General features: G+C 42.7%; 1 protein-coding gene across 1 annotated transcript in view; it reads right to left on the bottom strand.

The window, feature by feature from the left end:
• Positions 1 to 20,080, bottom strand: part of LOC117460632 (zinc finger protein 236-like) — a 64,969-nt gene that overhangs the window by 642 nt on the left and 44,247 nt on the right. Inside the window, exons 24-31 of the mRNA XM_071206047.1 lie at positions 19,382 to 19,598; positions 19,111 to 19,302; positions 16,487 to 16,645; positions 13,394 to 13,551; positions 13,185 to 13,304; positions 12,132 to 12,326; positions 6,295 to 6,424; positions 3,094 to 3,267 (exon numbers count right to left, since the gene is read on the bottom strand). Of these exons, the coding sequence (XP_071062148.1) occupies positions 3,094 to 3,267; positions 6,295 to 6,424; positions 12,132 to 12,326; positions 13,185 to 13,304; positions 13,394 to 13,551; positions 16,487 to 16,645; positions 19,111 to 19,302; positions 19,382 to 19,598 (1,345 nt within the window). The remainder of the gene's footprint in view (positions 1 to 3,093; positions 3,268 to 6,294; positions 6,425 to 12,131; positions 12,327 to 13,184; positions 13,305 to 13,393; positions 13,552 to 16,486; positions 16,646 to 19,110; positions 19,303 to 19,381; positions 19,599 to 20,080) is intronic.

Here is a 20,080-nt window from a genome sequence, read left to right as displayed (position 1 = left end):
CTATCAAGCTATATTTGAAACATATATTGTAGGGCCATACCTATACAAAACATGTCTGTGAATTTTTTTTTTCAAAATCCCAAACAGAACTTTCTGTGGGTCTGCCGCCAAATTGACGTCAGTTCGGATGGAATCTGTATCCGCTTGTTGTACACCCGTTTTTAAAAGATTTGGGTACGGAGGGTTTTATTTTCTGACGCTGCGTGAGTTGAGTTCCCCGACGCACCGGGGACACATAATAGTATGTATAAAAGACATCACAAGTGAATTTCGCATGATAGGTCCCCTTTAAGTTGCAAGCACATGAGTGTGTGGGAAATAGCTGTAAGCGGAACAGCCACGCAACATACTGTAGTGTAGACAAATACAACAAATGTGAAGGATTACTTTAAATGTTTTTTACTAAATCCTACATTACAAACGGGCCTGGAATCATGAGCAGTCTACAGGGAATTCTTAGATCCTGGTTTCCCAGGAATTCCTGTCAAAACATAATTACGTTTCTCAGGAAAAAATCCTCCACGATCCCTAGAGTTTTAGCATGTGTGCACTTGTGTACATTCTTGCACAGAAGAATATTGCATGATCTGAAAGATGACTATGATTGTAGATAAAGTCCAACCTTAAAGGGGCCTTATTATGTAAATGTTGAGGTTCATATTTGTATTGCAGTGACATGTCTCCATGCTTTAATGTTCAAAGACTTCTTTATTTTTCTCATACTCTCTTTTCACCCTCTGTCTGAAACCAGAGTCTGCTCTGATAGCTGGCTGGCTTTGTTGTGATCGGTCAACCGCTTAGAGATGTCCCGACCCTTACTGTATCACATACAATGTGTTGGAGCACTAGCCAATAGAAGTTTGATGTCACTATGTTACGGAAGTGAACAAACGATTAAAATTGATGTGTTTCAGGCAGTGGAGGGAACTTTGGGATTTCTACCATTTGCAGACCATTTACATGCACCAGAACCTTTAGAACACCACTTCGCTCTAATCGCTCGAGTTTCACCGCGGCTGCCAGCTGTGTTTACTCGCATCATTCGGGAGCTAACTATAACAAAATACAACATATTTTACCGTGATTAAATTGTAATACACGTTTCTAAATGATGCCGAAGTAACAACATACTGATACCGGTTAGTAAAAACCATGAATTAATGCTTGACAAGTCTGCAGACAGACGGCAGGCGAACAACATTTTAAAATGCTTGTTTTCTGAATGGAGATTGGGTCGACCAGGCTAAGCTAACGTTGTATATGCTCACTCCACACTCATAACAACGGCCTACAGACATAAATAAAGCAGCGACTGCATTCGCCATGACACAGACAGTCTGTGGTTTGTACTTGTTTAACTTTTGTCCTGTTTCTGAACAGATATGAGGAGCTGTGAGCTCTGTGTGCTCACTGCTAACAGCTAATGGCTGATGTTTTCTGGTTGAACGTCAGTAACAGCAGGCTGAGATCCTCACCGCTGATTGGCTTCCGCGAGAACGCGCCATGTGAATTTGACGCTCGAGTTGAAAAAATTGAACTCTCGAGTTTGACGCGGCACAGTTCAATCGCCTCAATCGCGTGATTCGCGCCGCGTCCACCGCTTCATGCGCGCCGTCGGAGCGAATTCGCATCTGTCCTCTGCATTGACTTTACATGTAATCGCACCGCCCCCAAACATCGCATCGCGTCCGGTGTGAACGTAGCATAAAAGCATAATTGGAACTCTTTAAAGTGCTACATCTTAGTAATATAACAGGAATCCTCTGCAGTGTTTTTGTCGACTTTTGTACAATTCAGCCGTGCGTAAGAATATTTTTTTGTTTGAGGTAAAGAAAAGCGTTCAAACTATAAAAATATACTATGCAGATGGTCGCTGCAGGTTCATTAATGACCAACTTTTCCTTCCTTTATACGTTTAATCATGCTAATCTGAGGTACTTGGCTGTAAAACCTGTAAGAAAAGTGGAGAATTTTCCATCTAGCGTGTTATCATGCAAAGATTTTCTAATTAGTTCTTGGTTGTGGTGTTTTTTTCCAGGACTTTAGAAAACCCTGAAAAAGTGTCTAAAACTCTCTAAATCTGGGCATTATTCCCATCGACTTTACAGAACCTGATGTTCCAGACATGCCTTTTCGAATTTAAGTACTCCAATCCAGTGGGGGAGGGTGGAAGCCTCTGTCGAAGTGTTGAATAAATACAACAGATCTTCTCCTCCACAGGTTATTGTCAGTAAGTGCCTGGCAGCCTCGAGGCTGGGTGTTAGAATGGAATAAATAACAATACGTGTGAGTGTGTTGGACGCACCATTAGAGAGCCGCAACTTAAACTTAAACCAGAAATGATTTTGCATTCATGATTAGCCTCTGCAGACATCAAAAAGGAAGACGTTCAGGGCGATCAAAGTCAATGTCATCATCTTTTTCAACAATATCATCGAGATGGAGAGCGTGTGTGTGCATGCACATTAGTGGCGAGTGTGTGGGTGACTGGCATTCTCAGCAGATAATGAAAAGGATCATCAAGTGAAAAGCAGCAAGAGACTTAAGACCGAGAGATAGTTAACGTTCAACATCGCCTCTCAGCAGTGCTCAGGGACACGTGTGCATGGACTGTGTAATGAGGGATGTGTGATGGCCCCTCGAGACCTCAACAAAGTCCTGCACAAACACAAGGTGGACTTCATTATAAAAGGCTTATCCATCCTGAGACTTTTGGAATCAAGTGGACTCAGTTGATTGAGAGACAAGTACGGAAGAGGATTAGAGCAACGTGATTTTTCTTTTTTTAATCTGACCAAAAGCCATGTTCATTTTTATGGGAGACATTTTTGAGAAAAAGGAAGAATTCTAAGACTTATTCTGCAAATCTGTATAGGATTAAATTCAGAGTTCTGATTTTTTTTCTCCGAATCCTGACTTTATGTCCCTAATTTAGACTTTTTCTCAGAACTAAAAAAAGAACAAAAAACGTTTGGTCATATCTAAAAAACAAACAAATGGGCCTAATCCCATTCCGTAGACAAGAGAGGGATGACTACTGTTTTTTGGAGTATTTCTAGTCGTTTGAGTGACGATGCCAGTCAAGTTGCTCACCGAAGCTGTGGGATCTCTTCATGTGGTGTTTCATGTTGCTCTTCTGGGTGAATCTGATGCTGCACACCTCACACTTGAAGGGCTTCTTTCCAGTGTGTTTGACCATGTGGACCTGCAGAGCACTCTTCTGGTTGAAGGCCTTGTCGCACTGACTGCACTTGAAGGGCCGCTCGCCTGCAACAAAAAGAAAAAAAGGTTTATTGATAATTCACTGTTGGTATTTGCGTGAAATTGTGCTATTCCATTTTAAAATCCACGTTTAGTACATTGTGTTGATTAAAAAAATATTCCTGTGTCAGTGTTACTCATAAATGCACAAACCTCTGTTGTTTTACCTTTGTGAGAAAACCCTGCTACTGCCTCATGTTGTCTTTGAACCTTTAGCTACACTATTCATCTGTATCATATGTTTAAAAATTACTATACCTATTTAATCATCTATAGATAAACCAGGAAGGCAAGGGATCCTATTCAAAAGTAATCCTTGGCTGCACAGCTAAAGGCCATTTTGTATTCAATGCACATTCATTGGGCTACAGATAAAGGTGAGAAAAAATCCGAATGATGATGGGTATGAAATGTTGCTTCTTGAGATAAAATACAAAAGTATCTTAACGGTTTTTAAATGGAGAAGTTATAATGGTCCATTTATTTACATTAAAACCTGGTAATAAGTATGACTGGGTGCTTAGGATTTCACAGAGATATGAGGTATTTCAGGAATGCTTATTTTTCGTCTCAGGGAAAGCTATAAAAAACCCTTATGTGTTCATGTTTTCATATTCTGTTCATTTTACTCTGTTTTCCATAACTCTTTAATTTGAACACAGTTATTTGTTTGACTAGTCGATCACTACTTTATGGGTAGTTTGTCCCAGAGTGCAGAAGAATTGCAATTCTTCTTTCCAAACCAGCAAAACATATTATCATAAGCATGTTAATGTAGTCATTCACTGTGGTATTTCTGACACAGTCGTAGGCAGTTCCTACAGCAAGTTACATACACCCGATACAACACATGTACACAGCAGTGTTAAACGTATTGTAGATTTAACCAACATGTTTCCATGGTGCTCAAATGTTTCTCTCCATTCACTTTCCCACATTTCACAGATGCATGAAACCAGCTTTTATAACAGCAATAACACAGCAAGCTAGAAAGTGATGGGGCCCCATGGTTAATAGTAAATTAATAAAAAATACAATATGAAAAAAAATACGTATTTGAATAATTTATATAAGATGTCCAATAAATAAACAAATAAATTGTGAAATAATCAGTCCGTAAAGCTTGATTTAGACATTAATTAATTTAATTATAGAAATGTAATATGTGTTTTTATTATATGATAGTGTGTCACCATTTATTAATATCTATTTATCAGTGTGTAATATTGAATTGTTATGCATTTATTTATGTAGTTTTTGAGTGTGTGACATTGTATTTATTTATGGTGATCACTTCCCCTTAACATTTCAAGCAATAGGCCGTTTCTCAATCTCGAGGATACTGGCTTCCAAGCCAATATTTCAAGGATGCTACGTCATCGAGTGCCGCCGAAGTACTGTTCCAATCTCCAGCATACTTGGAATTCCACCGAGGCCGCGTCCTTGGTTTGGGAGAAATTTCGAGGCTGCACATGGGTAGACTTCGCGTCCTTAAAATCCCCACAATGCTTTGCGCACGGACCAATTTCAAAAACCCTTGCGGAGAATGGCTGAACCGACGCACACACATTTAAATGTAAGTATGTAGTGGCGTAGAAAATGTGTAGTGTTGGTAAATGTGTTACTTTGTTAAATCTGTTATCACCATAAATGTGTTCCATGAAAGTAAAGCAAGTTCATAATTAGATAGACATCGTGAGGTATTTATTTTCGGTACAGTTTATGTTGAAACCGTTAGAGAGAGTGGCACACTTGTTAGCCTGTTCCATTCTTCTTCGTTTTCCGAAGCCGTGGCTTGGAAGTATACTTGCTTTGTTTCTGAAGGAAGTGACTTGGAAGTACGCGAATACCAAGCCAGCATACTCGCGATTGAGAAACGGCCATTGAGTGCCACAGTGACGCGTCCTAAAACCCGGAAGTAAACTCCTTCCGGTTCCTTCGACAAAAACACGATGCAATTTCTCCATAGGATTTTGGAAAATAGCTCGAAATAAGGTCTGTGGTTGACACGTTTTGTTCAGCCGGATAATATCCACATGTCTACCCTACTTTTATAATTTTCCAATCATAAATCTAGTCGCCAGAAGCAAAATGCTAATGTTATGCTATAAATGAACTACAGCAGGGTCGCTGCTTCTACGTAACACCAACTTAAGATCCATATTCAAAAATACAGATTAAAAATTGTACAAGTTGAAGCGTTTGTTTTAACAGTTTGCAGGAGGCAGGTACTTGCTTTCAAGCAGAACACGGGGGGAAACAAACTTAGCGGGAGTAATGACGTACGGCCTCGACAACTTCTGTAGCAACCCAGTGGCCGTTTCTCAATCTCGAGGATTCTGGCTTCCAAGCCAATATTTCAAGGATGCTACGTCATCGAGTGCCGCCGAAGGACTGTTCCAATCTCCAGTAGTAGTAGTCCACAATGCTTTGCGCACGGACCAATTTCAAAAACCCTTGCGGAGAATGGCTGAACCGACGCAGCACACATTTAAATGTAACTATGTAGTGGCGTAGAACATGTGTTGGTAAAAGTTAAATGCATCAATCTGGTGCACTTTGAGAGCAAAATGAAGAGATCTATGGATACCTCTCTCAACACCCATATGAAACAGAACTGTTAACAGATTTACTTTTTCTTTATGGATATTTTACAAATCACCCTTTTAAACTTTATTCTTGTTTTACTGTCATATAGTATTTCATACCTGTTTTTCATTTATTCTCTTATTTTTGTATAACTATAATGATCAGATAAAGGTGTGCCTCGGAAATAATTGTTTAAATGAATGGTGACCAAAACATTTGAGACCCACTGAGATAACACTGACAGAGTCCTTTAGCTCACTGAGTCTCTCAGTCTGACAGGAGAGGATTCTCCTCCACTTTGTTGTTGAAAAAAAAACTTATATCCTTATATCTGTTAGCGTAGCTCGCTAGCACCAGAAGCTAACAACAACGATCTCCAGTACCGGTGCGCTCTCTTTCTCTCGCGTGCCCCCCACTTTGAGAACCACTGCCTTAGCCTCTTACCTGTGTGTGTTCGGTTGTGTCTCTCCAGCTGGCTGCGCTTGGCGAAGGCCTTCACGCAGGAAGAGCAGTTAAAGACTCTGGGTTTCTGGGAGCTGGGTGAGGGGCCCGGCTGGTGCACTCGTTCATGTTCCTGTAGACGGATCCAAAAATGAATTTCACAGTTTACAGTCTGGCACACAAAGTCCTTCTACTGCATAGGATAGGACAGAGATGTTTTCCTGGCAGAAAATCACAGGTTCTTTGAACCACACATACAGATTCTGGAGGGTCTGGGCGCAATCATTCCTAAAGAGACATTTAATTGACTACCTTTATTTTTTTTCTGTCTTGTTTCCTAATTGTTTCAGGCTTCAGATTGTAATTGTTGGGATACCTAGCAAATATTTGTGGATCAAGAGGTCAGAACAGGTAAAACTGCTATACACTTTGATACTGTGTTGTAAAACTAAAATGGTTATTTGAATAGTTGTTCAGCAGAAATTAACTATATTGACACTTGAATTTAACTGAACAAGCGAAACAGCACATATTTGCCAGACCCAGCATCTAAAAAATACAAACAATGATGCTTATTTCAGCCATGTATGATAGGTAACTTAATATATTTGATGTTTTGGACAATTGGACATTACAATGTGTTGTCATTTTCTGAAAATTATATGCACAAAAAAACAGATTGATATAATCAGCAGATCAGTAGTTTGAGACTGATACATAGGCCTACTACATAAAAAACTGGCATTGGCACTGCCTTCTAAGAGTTACATTAAGAAAATGCCAGGTCTAAACCCATTAATGGTAATTTTTTCTCAAGGACTATAAAAAAAACTGAGAATCCGGCAGTAGTTGTTCAGACCCTCGGAACGGTCTTTCAGTGAATAAACTGATCTTTTTCAATCGGAGAATTATTCAGAAAAAATAATACCTTGGTTCACACTGAATTATGAAATTCATGAAGGACTGAAAGAGAAGAGACGTTCCCAGAATATTTATGTTAAGACTGAACCGCAGCGTTGATCTGTATTGAGGACAGATATGTCACGATCTGTCTGTGTTGTGTTTTGTCTTGTCTTTTTCTGTCTTTGGTTTCATGTTTTATTTTGAAAAGTCTTCACCTCCTGTCTTGCCTGTTGCTGTCTGTCTGTTTTCCCTCCTACCTAATTACCCGATTGTGTTCACCTGGTGCCCCTGTGTTTTCTCCTCCCTCCTCACCTGTGTCTTGTTTGTGTGATTAGTCTTGTGTGTATTTAAGTTCTGGTTTTTCTGTCTGTCATTGTTGGTTCATTGTTTGTCTTTAACTGTGTTCTCGTGTTAGTGTTCTGTTTGTGCCTCTAGACCTTGAAATAAAGGTATTTCTTCAGTTTATTCTGCATTTGGGTCCTGCCTGCTTCACTCAACCGTAACAGAATGATCCAATCACAAATGGACCCAGCAGATGATCCATTTGAGGTAGAATTACAGCATTTTACCTTTTATCTGGCTTGCTGCTTTGATTGGTGGAAGGGATTGGTGTTCTGCAGAAGGGGGCCGCTCTGGTAGAGGCGCACCGGTTGGCTATGGAGAAACCAGGCTTGGTGACATTTTTACCTGGCTGGATTTTTAACTTCCTCTGGGTGTGTGATTTCCAGCCTGCTGACTACAAACGTCTCGGTGTGTTCCGTCCGGAGTCAACCCATGCTTCTTCCCCATGTCCAGCTCTGGAACTCGTCTGGCTGTTGGAGGTCCACGAAGCCTCCAAACGGCTCCTAAAAGAAGGAGTCGCAAGGCTAGGCTAGCAGCCCGAGCCCCAAGAGCCATGGTTCCGGCCCAAGCAGCCATGGTCCCAGACCCAGTTCTGGCCCCAGCAGCCATGGTTCCAGCCCCAGTCCCGGCCCCAGAAACCATGGTTCGGGCCCCAGTACCGGGCCCAGCAGCCATGGTTCCGGCCCCAGCAGCCATGGTTCCGGCTTCAGTGCCGGCCCCAGCAGCCATGGTCCCATCTCCAGTTTCGGCTCCAGTACTGGCTTACCGGCCGACGCCAGCTCCCCGAGTCCTGTCGGTGTACCGGCCGACTCCAGCACCTCGTCTCCTGTTGGCTCTCCAGCCGACGCCAGCTCCCCGTGTCCTGTTGGCGTACCGTTCAACGCCAGCTCTCCGAGGCCTGTCGGTGTACCGGCCGACTCCAGCACCTCGTCTCCTGTTGGCTCTCCAGCCGACACCAGCTCCCCATGTCCTGTCGGCGTACCGACCGACAAAAGTCCCCTCTCAAGTCCCCTCTCAGGTCCCCTCTCGAGTCCTCTCTCAAGTTGCCTCTCGAGTTCCCTCTCAGGTCCCATCTCGAGTCTCTTCTCAAGTCCTCTCTCAAGTTTCCTCTCTAATCCCCTCTCGAGTCCCCTCTCAAGTCTCCTCTCGAGTTCCCTCTCGAGTCTCCTCTCGAGTCCCCTCTCAAGTCTCCTCTCGAGTCTCCTCTCGAGTTCCTTCTCGAGTCCCCTCTCAGGTCCCCTCTCGAGTCCCCTCTCAGGTCCCCTCTCGAGTCCCCTCTCAGGTCCCCTCTCGAGTTCCCTCTCAAGTCACCTCTCGAGTTCCCTCTCAAGTCACCTCTCGAGTTCCCTCTCAAGTCACCTCTCGAGTTCCCTCTCAAGTCCTCTCTCGAGTTCATCCTCGAGTTCCCTCTCCAGTCCCTACTCAAGTACCAACTCAAGTCCCTACTGAAGTGCCGTTGGAGGTTCCGCTGGGGGTCCTGCCAACTCCATGTCCTGTCCCGTTGGGGGTCCCGCCGACTACTCTTCTGCCGGGGGTCCTGCCAACCCTATGTCATGTCCCGTTGGAGGTCCCGCCGACTACTCTCCTGCCGGGGGTCCTGCCAACTCTATGTCTTGTCCCGTTGGGGGTCCCACCGACTACTCTTCTGCCGGGGGTCCTGCCAACCCTATGTCCTGTGCCGTTGGAGGTCCCGCCGACTACTCTCCTGCCGGGGGTCCTGCCAACCCTGTGTCCTGTCCCGTTGGGGGTCCTGTCGACGACTCTTCTGCCGGGGGTCCTGCTAACCCTATGTCCTGTGCCGTTGGAGGTTCCGCTGGGGTTCCTGCCAGCTCCATGTCCTGTTCCGTTGGAGGTCCCGCCATTACCTGTCTTGCCGGGGGTCCTGCCAACTCCTGGTCCTCTTCCGTGGGGGATCCTGCCGAAGCCTTGCCCACCGGCTCCGGTTCCTGTCTGGCCGACACCGGGTCCTGCCCGGCCTCCAGAGCTGTCCTGTCAGCGCCTTCCTGCCCGGCCTCTGGAGCTGTCTGGTCTTCGCCCTCGAGCCCGGCCCCCTGAGAGCCGCGGTCTTCGCCCTCGAGCCCGGCCCCCTGAGAGCCGCGGTCTTCGCCCTCGAGCCCGGCCCCCTGAGAGCCGCGGTCTTCGCCCTCGAGCCCAGGCCCCTGACTTTCCCGGCCGCAGTCCTCGCCCTCGGGCCCGGCCCCCTGACTCTTCCTGCCGCTGCCTTCACCCTCATGCTCGGCCCCCTGAGTTCGCCCGCTGTGGCCTTCGCCCCTCCATGGTCTCTGCCTTGCCCCCGGGCCGTCCGCCCAAGACCCCCACCATGGACTCTGCCTTGCCCCGGGCCGTCCGCCCGAGACCCCCACCTTGGACTCTGCCTTGCCCCCGGGCCGTCCGGAGATGTGCTCCTGGGCTGTCAGCCCAAAACCCGTCCTCCAGATGGACATTTGTTTTGTGTGTTTTGGGACATCTGGGATCCGTCTCTTGAGAGGGGGGTAATGTCACGATTTGTCTGTGTTGTGGTTTGTCTTGTCTTTTTCTGTCTTTGGTTTCATGTTTTATTTTGAAAAGTCTTCACCTCCTGTCTTGCCTGTTGCTGTCTGTCACCTGTGTCTTGTTTGTGTGATTAGTCTTTTGTGTATTTAAGTTCTGGTTTTTCTGTCATTGTCGGTTCATTGTTTGTCTTTGACTGTGTTCTCGTGTTAGTGTTCTGTTTGTGCCTCTAGACCTTGAAATAAAGGTATTTTTTCAGTTTATTCTGCATTTGGGTCCTGCCTGCTTCACTCAACCGTAACAAGATACTTTGCAACACAAAGCATCTGTAAATTGGAAATATGTCAAGTTTATAAGGAGATAAGAAAGTCTAGAAGGAGAGGGGCTCATTACAGAGGGGTGTTTGTTAAAAGTGCCCCAGGTGTTCAGGAAAAATATTAGGACAAAAAAAAAAGAGAAGTTTCTATTGCAAAGTAAGGCTAATCTTCATTCCTCATGCTCACAGAAAATTGGTATTTCAGGGTCATAGACTGAATAAAACAAGCGTTGCCATTGATTTGTGGACTATGGCTTTGAACCTGTCTATCACCTGCAGCATACCCTGCTTTATCGTCTATTTCACTCTAAATGGGAAAATAATTTACACAAAAACATTATTCTGTATAGAAGATGACTTCTTCTTCTTTCCTAATGATAATGTCATTCGGAAAACCTTTTTTCAAAATAAAAGAGTGGGAAGTAGGGTGATTTTCTTCATTGGCTTCTATCGCCCCATGCTGGCAATTAGATGAGTTGTGGAAGAGGTTGCTTTTTGGTCAAGTAGTCATATTAAAGCAATACTTCAACAATTTATTTACTTTATATTGCTTTCCTGGACAGAAATAATTGAGAGGCGGAAAACAACCTGTCTGTATATTAAACATAAAGCTAAAGCAGCCGCTGTACGTATAGCTTGGCATAAACCACAGAGCAAGCCAGGATAGCCCACTGCTCCCAGTTTTATGCTATAATACTCTTCTCATCTCATCAAGAAAAAGTTTCAAAATGTTAAACTATTCCTTTAAATGTAAAATGGAATATACAAGTTTCATACCTAAAAGAAACTGTACATGTCATCGACAAATAAGAAACATAGTATTTTTAAGTTACTAATTAATTGTGAAAGTCTTCTTACTGTACATTATGTTATTTATCAAAGTAGCTGATGGCCCAACCTTCCATTTATCTGGCTGTGAAGGCTGTATGGGGGAAATAATACGTTTCCTTCCCTGCGCAAGTCTACTGATTCTCCCAACTCATCTAGTGATGGGCCTGCAGTCAATTATAAAATGTTATCATTAAATATTTATCCCATGTTCTCAAAATTATCAAGCCAGAGTTTTGGGTTGTCTGTCTATAATTAAATGGCAAATTGTTATACACGGACCAACAAAATGTAAAATAACAGCACTACCAATTTGGCTTTCTCACCACTGGGCTTTTATAAAAAGCCGAATTCAGCATCTGAGTTCTTGTTGAGACTAATGAGCAGCCTGGGGATCTGGAGAGGATACAGCTTGGTCACTCTCACTCTGACACCCACATAATGTCTGTGTCATTACTTTCAGAAAAGACAATTACCGTTCAGCATGCAGAGGCACATTTACAGAAGTGAAAGCCTTAGGCTCAATGGCCTTTAGTTAGAAATATTACATATGGTAGGAAAAAGGCTTGTGAAAGAAGTCCCATCCTCTTTCTTCCTTTTTCCTCCTGATCTGAGAGCGCCGTGATTTATGTGCATGAGTGTCTCAAACACAGATGCAAGAGGATCATCAGAAAAGAGAAGCACACATGCTCCTCTTCCTAATTCCGCTGCTAAGCACCTCTCAGTTTAAGTGTTTTGTTTTGACATTGAGAGTGGAAGACTATCTGAAATGCTACTCAACAAATAACAATTTTCTGCCCCTTCATATTGTGAGATAGCACTCATTTCTAGCCTGGAAGCACTGACTAACATTCAAAGGTGATTTCCCCACCAATGAAATCTGGAGTTGTATTTATTCATACAAAAATCTGAAATATTGAATAAGTTGCGACTATCATTTAGACATACACATTGTTTTTACCTTCAGGTGCGTAGCTCGCTTGAAGGCCTTGTTACAGAGAGTGCAGACGTGACAGCGGTCCTTGCCGTGAGCTTGTCTGCAGTGCCGCCGCAGTGTGTTGGCATTCTGGAAAGCCTCATTGCAGTAGTAACACTGGTTCCGAGTATCAGCCTCCATCTGGCCATCCTTCCCACCCTTATGGCCATCGTCAGTAATCTGGATCAACGCACAAAGATTAGTGAATAGCATATTTACAATTACTCTGAAAACTCACAACTACACAAGCATTGTGAAAGTATCCATTAGCATTTTACTTTTTTTAAGAGAGTACCTCTCTTCTCAGACACCAGGCTCCTTTGACAAAAACTGATTTTATCTTGCAGAACATAGGAGCTGCTGGTCTACTGCTGCCTTAGTCTGTTTGTGGTATTGTGTGACTTTGGTGTTTCAAAGGGTACAGACTCAAAGTCACCAAAGTCACACAGTAACACAAACAAATAAACAATTGATGCAGCAGTAGACCAGATATTTCTGGCTGTTTTCTTTAGCATAGATGGATTTAACTGCTTCAGTTCCCTCTCTGAACGGTTAGGAGGCCAACCTATTTCAAATATAGTGTACACTAAAACTATTATTATTATTTTGTTAGGTGGCACTTTCTTTAATGTGACTAAAATATGTTTTGCTGTTGCCATTTTCCACAGCATTACATGGCTTAGTTTTCTTGCTGGTACTCCTGTTGTTTCTGCAGACATTGGGTTTACCGACATCGATCCACTGACTACAGATAAGTATCTCATACCAACTATCCCTTTTACAATCTTAAACTAATGGTGCATACTTCACTTGGAAAGTTTGTGAGATGGATTCATGTGTTTTGTATATCTTCGAGGCAGCCCCTGATTAAGTAAGTAATAACAATCAACTGGTAGAAACTTGCATAAGATAGTGATCCATCATAGTATATTATCGTGTTGCCCTTTTAAGCATTTGCTCAATTCATCTACCTACTTCCAACTTAGTTTGACAGTTTCTCCCTGGGTAGCAAACTACACAAAAGACAAACACACTCACATTGTATCCATTGTCAGACGCTCCGTTTGTGGATTGGGAATGGTGGCTGACCAGTATAACCTGCTGGCCTGAGCTGGTTGGCTGTCCTGGGTCATTCAGCACTGCAGGAAAGGTCTGACCCTAAAGTTCAAAAGGTATTCTAGTAAGGCAGCTGACAAACTACACGATGACACATTAGTGTTGTGCATTGTTCATGTGTCCACATTTACCTGCGTATTAAGGTTTAGAGTGACACCTTCCAGCATACCCTGAGCATCTGCCAGGGTCAGGGTAACGCTGTCATCACCTGCCACGCCTCCTGGTGACATCACTAGGCTCTGGGACACGGCACGATGCGATAGGGTGGTGCTACATGGCAGGCTAGAGACTGATAAGTGAGGGATAGACAGCAGATAGTTCAAAGACAGAACAGTGGGTGTGTTTTTGAATGTGAAGCACATCAGTTTCATTATTCCAATAATTGTTGGTAGTACATTGTATTTGTTGAAGCCAGCTGGGAACCAAAACCCTTAGCTAACTGACTGAAAATAATAAAGACATATTTATAAATTTGAGCCAGGGAGGCAGCTTCATTATTGTACCGGTTAATATATCTAATAATATATTTTATAGGAAGGCCACGATGTGCCCCATATACAGTTTATCAGTCAGAGCAAAGGCTGAACTACATTAATATACAGAGTGACTGGAAAGCTCGAGTCTAATCAACAAAAGCAGAGATACTCTCTGTGTCTCTGCGGAGCGGTGAGAACATTTTCCACTTGAGTTGAGAGTAATGAAGAGGTACGAGGGACCAGAATTGTGATTAAGCTTCCAGGTGAAAAGCAAACCAGTAAACGGAACAATCAGGAAGCCATCTCTGAGAAAACAAATCATATTCGCTCACTTCACACAATCGCTTTACTTTCACACATTGGTTTGCAACATTTTTAAGTGACTATTATTCACATATCGTTTTCAAACTCTGAATGCACATCTTCTTGATTGATGCCTATGCATTATACTTATGATTTGTACTTCATCATACCAGTTTTATAGCACTCAAAGTATGCATGCAACACAGATTATGGTCCAAATAAAAAATCAGGGTGTGTTGTTTATAGGCTTCTATGCCCACAGCAAGTCATTCATTATCTTCCATCTGTCGTTCCACGAACAACTGATTCACCAAGTGTGCTTTTTAGTATACAAAAATCATCTTTTAGGGTTGTATTGTTTTCTAGCAGTTTTTACAATTGTGATTTATAGAGAAAACAATGTGTGTGGCTGCTTTAAAGTGAAGTGAAAAAGTTAGCATGCAATTCATTCTGAATAACAGATTCTTTCCTGGAAAATGTAGCTTAATCCTCTGTCATTTTATATTTGTGTTATGTATGTAGCCACAACATATATGTATTACAGGGTTCAAATACAAAAACAGTTCACATAAATGATTAACTAGAGAGGTTAGCTAACTTAATTGTTAGTGTCAATTAGTTAGCTTGCGAACACTGGTGCTGGCCAAAAGTAGGGTGTTTGGCTGACAAAATCGACGCTTGCCAGCTAGAAATGAGAGGACTTTTTGTCTCGTTACTGTGTTAACTAAATATACCCAGAAATGTTATGAAAATCAATATGAATTTCAAGTGGTAAATGTACCACAATTGTATACAGCTGTTGCGTATAAGTTAGAAAGCTTTACAAGCGAAGCAACAGCCGTAAATATGTGAAAAGTAAAGTTTAAGTACCAATACAGAATCACTGAATTAACTTTTAATCTGACATTTTGTGTACATTTTCCATTTAAGCGGTTGTGACATTTCTGTGAAATGTGCGGACCAGGACGAGCCTTACTGAACCTTGAATAACCTGAAGTTATTTCAGCTTCTGACATACACTTTGATGACTCCACAATGGGAGGTCACACCATGCCATTTCATCAAAAGGGCATTAATCCGGAGACTGTTTGAGCTTCTCCATCAATGCTTTAGTATTATTCTGGGATCTATCACTAGTGCTGGAGGCAAGAGAAGCTCATTTTGAACCTGAGGACTTGGACTACAGTTACCCTTATATTGGTGCTATTCATGCTCCTATTGCGGACTACAAACACTCGTTCAGTGGTCATATGTCCTTTGTAGTTGAAGCAGCGACAGATTCTGTGATCTCTACTCTTCACCTGTAATATCTGACAGACAGAAAAGGCTTGTGCTGAATTAGATTTATAAGGTTAGCAGTACTTGGGCTATTGCAATCCATTGTTTGTTTTTCAATCCAGCAAGATTGGACTGGAGACTGGGGGCGATTGCAATAGGGGTAAATACACAAAGATGTCCTCTCACTGGGGTACAATTGAACCATTTCTGCTCAAGTGGCTTATCTTGGTGATAACAGCTAGCAGGGAATCTCCTATTTTGTTGCCATGTTTCTGACTTAAAGGGGTGTCCCTGAGTCAAGTGGTGTTATGAGTGAGTAGAGCAGGTCACTAACGATGGCTTGATGCAGGTCAAAGATGGATTTGTGGGCATTTATAAAACTCAAAGAGGAGTGAAAGTTTGTGGAACAAAGTGGACTAAAATAGATTGGTTTCTTTGTAGTCATATCAAACAAATGTTGCCTTGAGGAGATGAAGTATCATATTTGAAGGGAAGGGATGCCATCAGAAGGTAATTACATTAAATTATAACTTAATTAATATACCCCTGGGACGAAGCAAAATTCTTCAGGTAGTGGCAGGCATATTTCACTCCTGATTCATTATAAGGGAGATGGTGTTGCACATTGTTTTAAAAATGCAAGCACAGAAACTAAACCAAAAACTGGCCAACCCTATATCAGCTTCTATCATCCCATCAAAATGTTTATTATTATTATTATTATTATTATTATTATATTAATGCATTTGCAGAGTACAAAACTCCTTAACAGCAATCGATGTACATTGTCACTATGTTTATTTACGCTCATGGAAGTAGCTATTGTTTGTTTCCTTGTGTGTATGTAATTGCAATGGCAAAATAATACAAGCAACAGCATAGAAGGGATGGTGCATGGTGAATGGTTGACAGTGAATTCCAAGATAGGGACAAAAGGGAAGAAAACAATAAAAAAGCAAGTCTGTTACAATTTTACTGAAGGTTTTGATAAAAAAAGCCTTATCAATTTGTGTGTTATTGGAAGCCTACCAGTCCTGTTAGCACCGGCAACTTATGTTACCATTGAAACCTACTATCAGAAAATGAAGTCCTTTGATACACTGACTAATTAACTAAGTTGAGATGTAGTTACACCTAATCACATGACAAACATGTAGAGGTCCTAACCTGCCATTCCAGAGTTGGCGGGGATCTGAGGTAGGAGGTGTTCATTGATGATAGTCAGGGTTGTGCTGTTGGGCTGGCTGCCGAGTGGTGATGAGAGCCTGATGCTGCCGTTCATCTCCACTCCATTAGAGTGGCTGTGTTGGGGGAGCAGATCCTGGCCTGCATACATACGGAGAAGAAAATGTTTTAGTATTTTTTTCTTATATCAGGTTAGGATAGGATGTGGTTTTTTTACAGTACATTTGTGGAAGAAGATCATTGTTGTTAAGTACAGTTCTCACAGATGATAAAAAAACAGACATTTCTAATACAGAGGGAAAAGCACATGAAACATTTTGCGTTTTTTTCAGCACATAAAATGCAGTGGAAAAGAAGATCACAATGCATGCATTGTGATCTACTTTTCCACTGCCTCAATGTGCTGAAAAAACGCTCCCCTCCTTGTTTTCATACAGGGAAAAAAAAAGGAAGGAAAAAAAAATAATGCTATATATAACAATGGTTTGCTATCTCCTTAATCTTTGAACCCAATCCAGTACATATACAGTGGGGCAAAAAAGTATTTAGTCAGCCACCAATTGTGCAAGTTCTCCCACTTAAAAAGATGAGAGAGGCCTGTAATTGTCATCCTAGGTATACCTCAACGATGAGAGACAAAATGAGAAAAAAAAAATCCAGAAAATCACTGTCTGATTTTTAAAGAATTTATTTGCAAATTATGGTGGAAAATAAGTATTTGTTCAATAACAAAAGTTCATCTCAATACTTTGTTATATACCCTTTGTTGGCAATGACAGAGGTCAAACGTTTTCTGTAAGTCTTCACAAGGTTTTCACACACTGTTGCTGGTATTTTGGCCCATTCCTCCATGCAGATCTCCTCTAGAACAGTGATGTTCTGGGGCTGTCGCTGGGCAACACAGACTTTCAACTCCCTCCAAAGATTTTCTATGGGGTTGAGATCTGGAGACTGGCTAGGCCACTCCAGGACCTTGAAATGCTTCTTACGAAGCCACTCCTTCGTTGCCCGGGCGGTGTGTTTGGGATCATTGTCATGCTGAAAGACCCAGCCACGTTTCATCTTCAATGCCCTTGCTGATGGAAGGAGGTTGTCACTCAAAATCTCACGATACATGGCCCCATTCATTCTTTCCTGTACACGGATCAGTCGTCCTGGTCCCTTTGCAGAAAAACAGCCCCAAAGCATGATGTTTCCACCCCCATGTTTCACAGTAGGTATGGTGTTCTTTGGATGCAACTCAGCATTCTTTCTCCTCCAAACACGTCTCGTTGAGTTTTTACCAAAAAGTTCTATTTTGGTTTCATCTGACCATATGACATTCTCCCAATCCTCTTCTGGATCATCTAAATGCTCTCTAGCAAACTTCAGACGGGCCTGGACATGTACTGGCTTAAGCAGGGGGACACGTCTGGCACTGCAGTATTTGAGTCCCTGGCGGCGTAGTGTGTTACTGATGGTAGCCTTTGTTACGTTGGTCCCAGCTCTCTGCAGGTCATTGACTAGGTCCCCCCGTGTGGTTCTGGGATTTTTGCTCACCGTTCTTGTGATCATTTTGACCCCACGGGGTGAGATCTTGCGTGGAGCCCCAGATCGAGGGAGATTATCAGTGGTCTTGTATGTCTTCCATTTTCTAATAATTGGTCCACAGTTGATTTCTTCACACCAAGCAGCTTACTATTGCAGATTCAGTCTTCCCAGCCTGGTGCAGGTCTACAATTTTGTGTCTGGTGTCCTTTGACAGCTCTTTGGTCTTGGCCATAGTGGAGTTTGGAGTGTGACTGATTGAGGTTGTGGACAGGTGTCTTTTATACTGATAACGAGTTCAAACAAGTGCCATTAATACAGTTAACGAGTGGAGGACAGAGGAGGCTCTTAAAGAAGAAGTTACAGGTCTGTGAGAGCCAGGAATCTTGTTTGTTTGTAGGTGACCAAATACTTATTTTACCGAGGAATTTACCAATTAATTCATTAAAAATCCTACAATGTGATTTCCTGGATTCTTTCCCCCCATTCTGTCTCTCATAGTTGAAGTGTACCTAGGATGAAAATTATAGGCCTCTCTCATCTTTTTAAGTGGGAGAACTTGCACAATTGGTGGCTGACTAAATACTTTTTTGCCCCACTGTATCAGAATGCTGAATGAAACACAGTCCAAGTAATAACTGAGAGGAAATACTCTGACTGTACCATCATGCTGGCAGGAAATGATCTACAGTGACCTTGGAGAGGCTCAGAAAAAAATTTACAGCCACAACTAATCTCAACGCTGTGGATACAATGTATTTCCCCGGCTGATATACGAGAGGCTTTGTACTAGAGATGATGTACAGGAAGAAATTGGGTTGTGAGGAGCCTCTATTGCTCATAACCCATAACATTGTTGCTTTTAATCTGATCTGGGAAGCTGCTTCAAAGTGAATCTATCGCCTGTGAGTTATTATTGCGCCTGCTTTATGTCTCTCCTGCGTGCAAGAGTATGGCCTGAGTGAGGAAATCAATAAATGCATTACACCTCAAAGGGATTTCTATCTCATCTGTTGGTTTGTTATGGATAGCATGTTTCTGCACTAGCTTACTGAACACAGAATGTTTTTTTACCATACCTGATATGGTGAGCATGATCTCCTGAGGGTTTCCTGCTGCATTGCTGGAGCTGGAAGCTGAAGCGTGGGCATGAACCTGTGCCAGGGCTTGAGACAGGCTGGAGTTGTTGATGGTCAGCGTGATCTCCTGACCGCCGGGGCCTCCGGATACCAGCCCTGAGCTGCTTATGACATGGCTAAGGTCCTGAGAACCTGTAGAAACCATAACAAGGTCAGTTATACAGGTCCTAACAGAGAGCTTCTTGTTCTGTTTCCAGGCTGCCAAACAAACCTGTAGCATCATGCTCAGAGAGGATGGCCTGTGTGAGGGTGGAGGGCTGCAGGGCCAGGCTGGTTAGTGGGTGGAGGACCACATTGGCAGACACCGAGGGGTCGGAAGTGGACATGAGCTGGCTGCCAGAGTGGGAGATGAGGCTTGCGTCAACACTCAGGGGTTGAGAGAGGAGACCGCCTTGTTGAAAGGTCTGCTGCAGGAGGGCATGGTCGATCTGAAATAGAAAGTATTACTTTAGATCAGATGGAAAGCGAACAGAGTAGCATGTAGAAATGTATATCAAACAGACACAGCGAAAACACAAGAGGGTTGCTTTTTGAAAACTGTTTCGGGGTTATTAAGTTAAGTTTCCTCCCTTTGATATTTTTTCACAACTGAAACATACTCCAAGAATGAAGATGAAAATGTGTAATAAAATGCTTAGCCTGCATACTTCTTCTGACCCCTACTATGCATATATATTTTTAGGGAGGGTACTTTGAATCTTTTCTAGGGTGAATGTTTGTACGGAAGGCATGAGGCAAGTGAGAAAAACTAAATTCTCTTCCTCTGGAAAACAGTTTGTACAAAAAAGTTGTACTGTAGTTGTGTGTAGTGTTGTTTAATACTCAATGTGGCCGTTAAGTGCACCACTACTCACTACTCTGTGTTCTAAATAGTACCCAACAATCTCAAGTACTGCCAATGTTAGATTGC

The sequence above is a fragment of the Pseudochaenichthys georgianus genome, chromosome 16, assembly GCF_902827115.2.
Source record: "Pseudochaenichthys georgianus chromosome 16, fPseGeo1.2, whole genome shotgun sequence".
Lineage (NCBI taxonomy): Eukaryota > Metazoa > Chordata > Actinopteri > Perciformes > Channichthyidae > Pseudochaenichthys > Pseudochaenichthys georgianus.
Note: the sequence above shows the minus strand (reverse complement) of the source record. Positions and strands in the feature narration are given on the sequence as shown.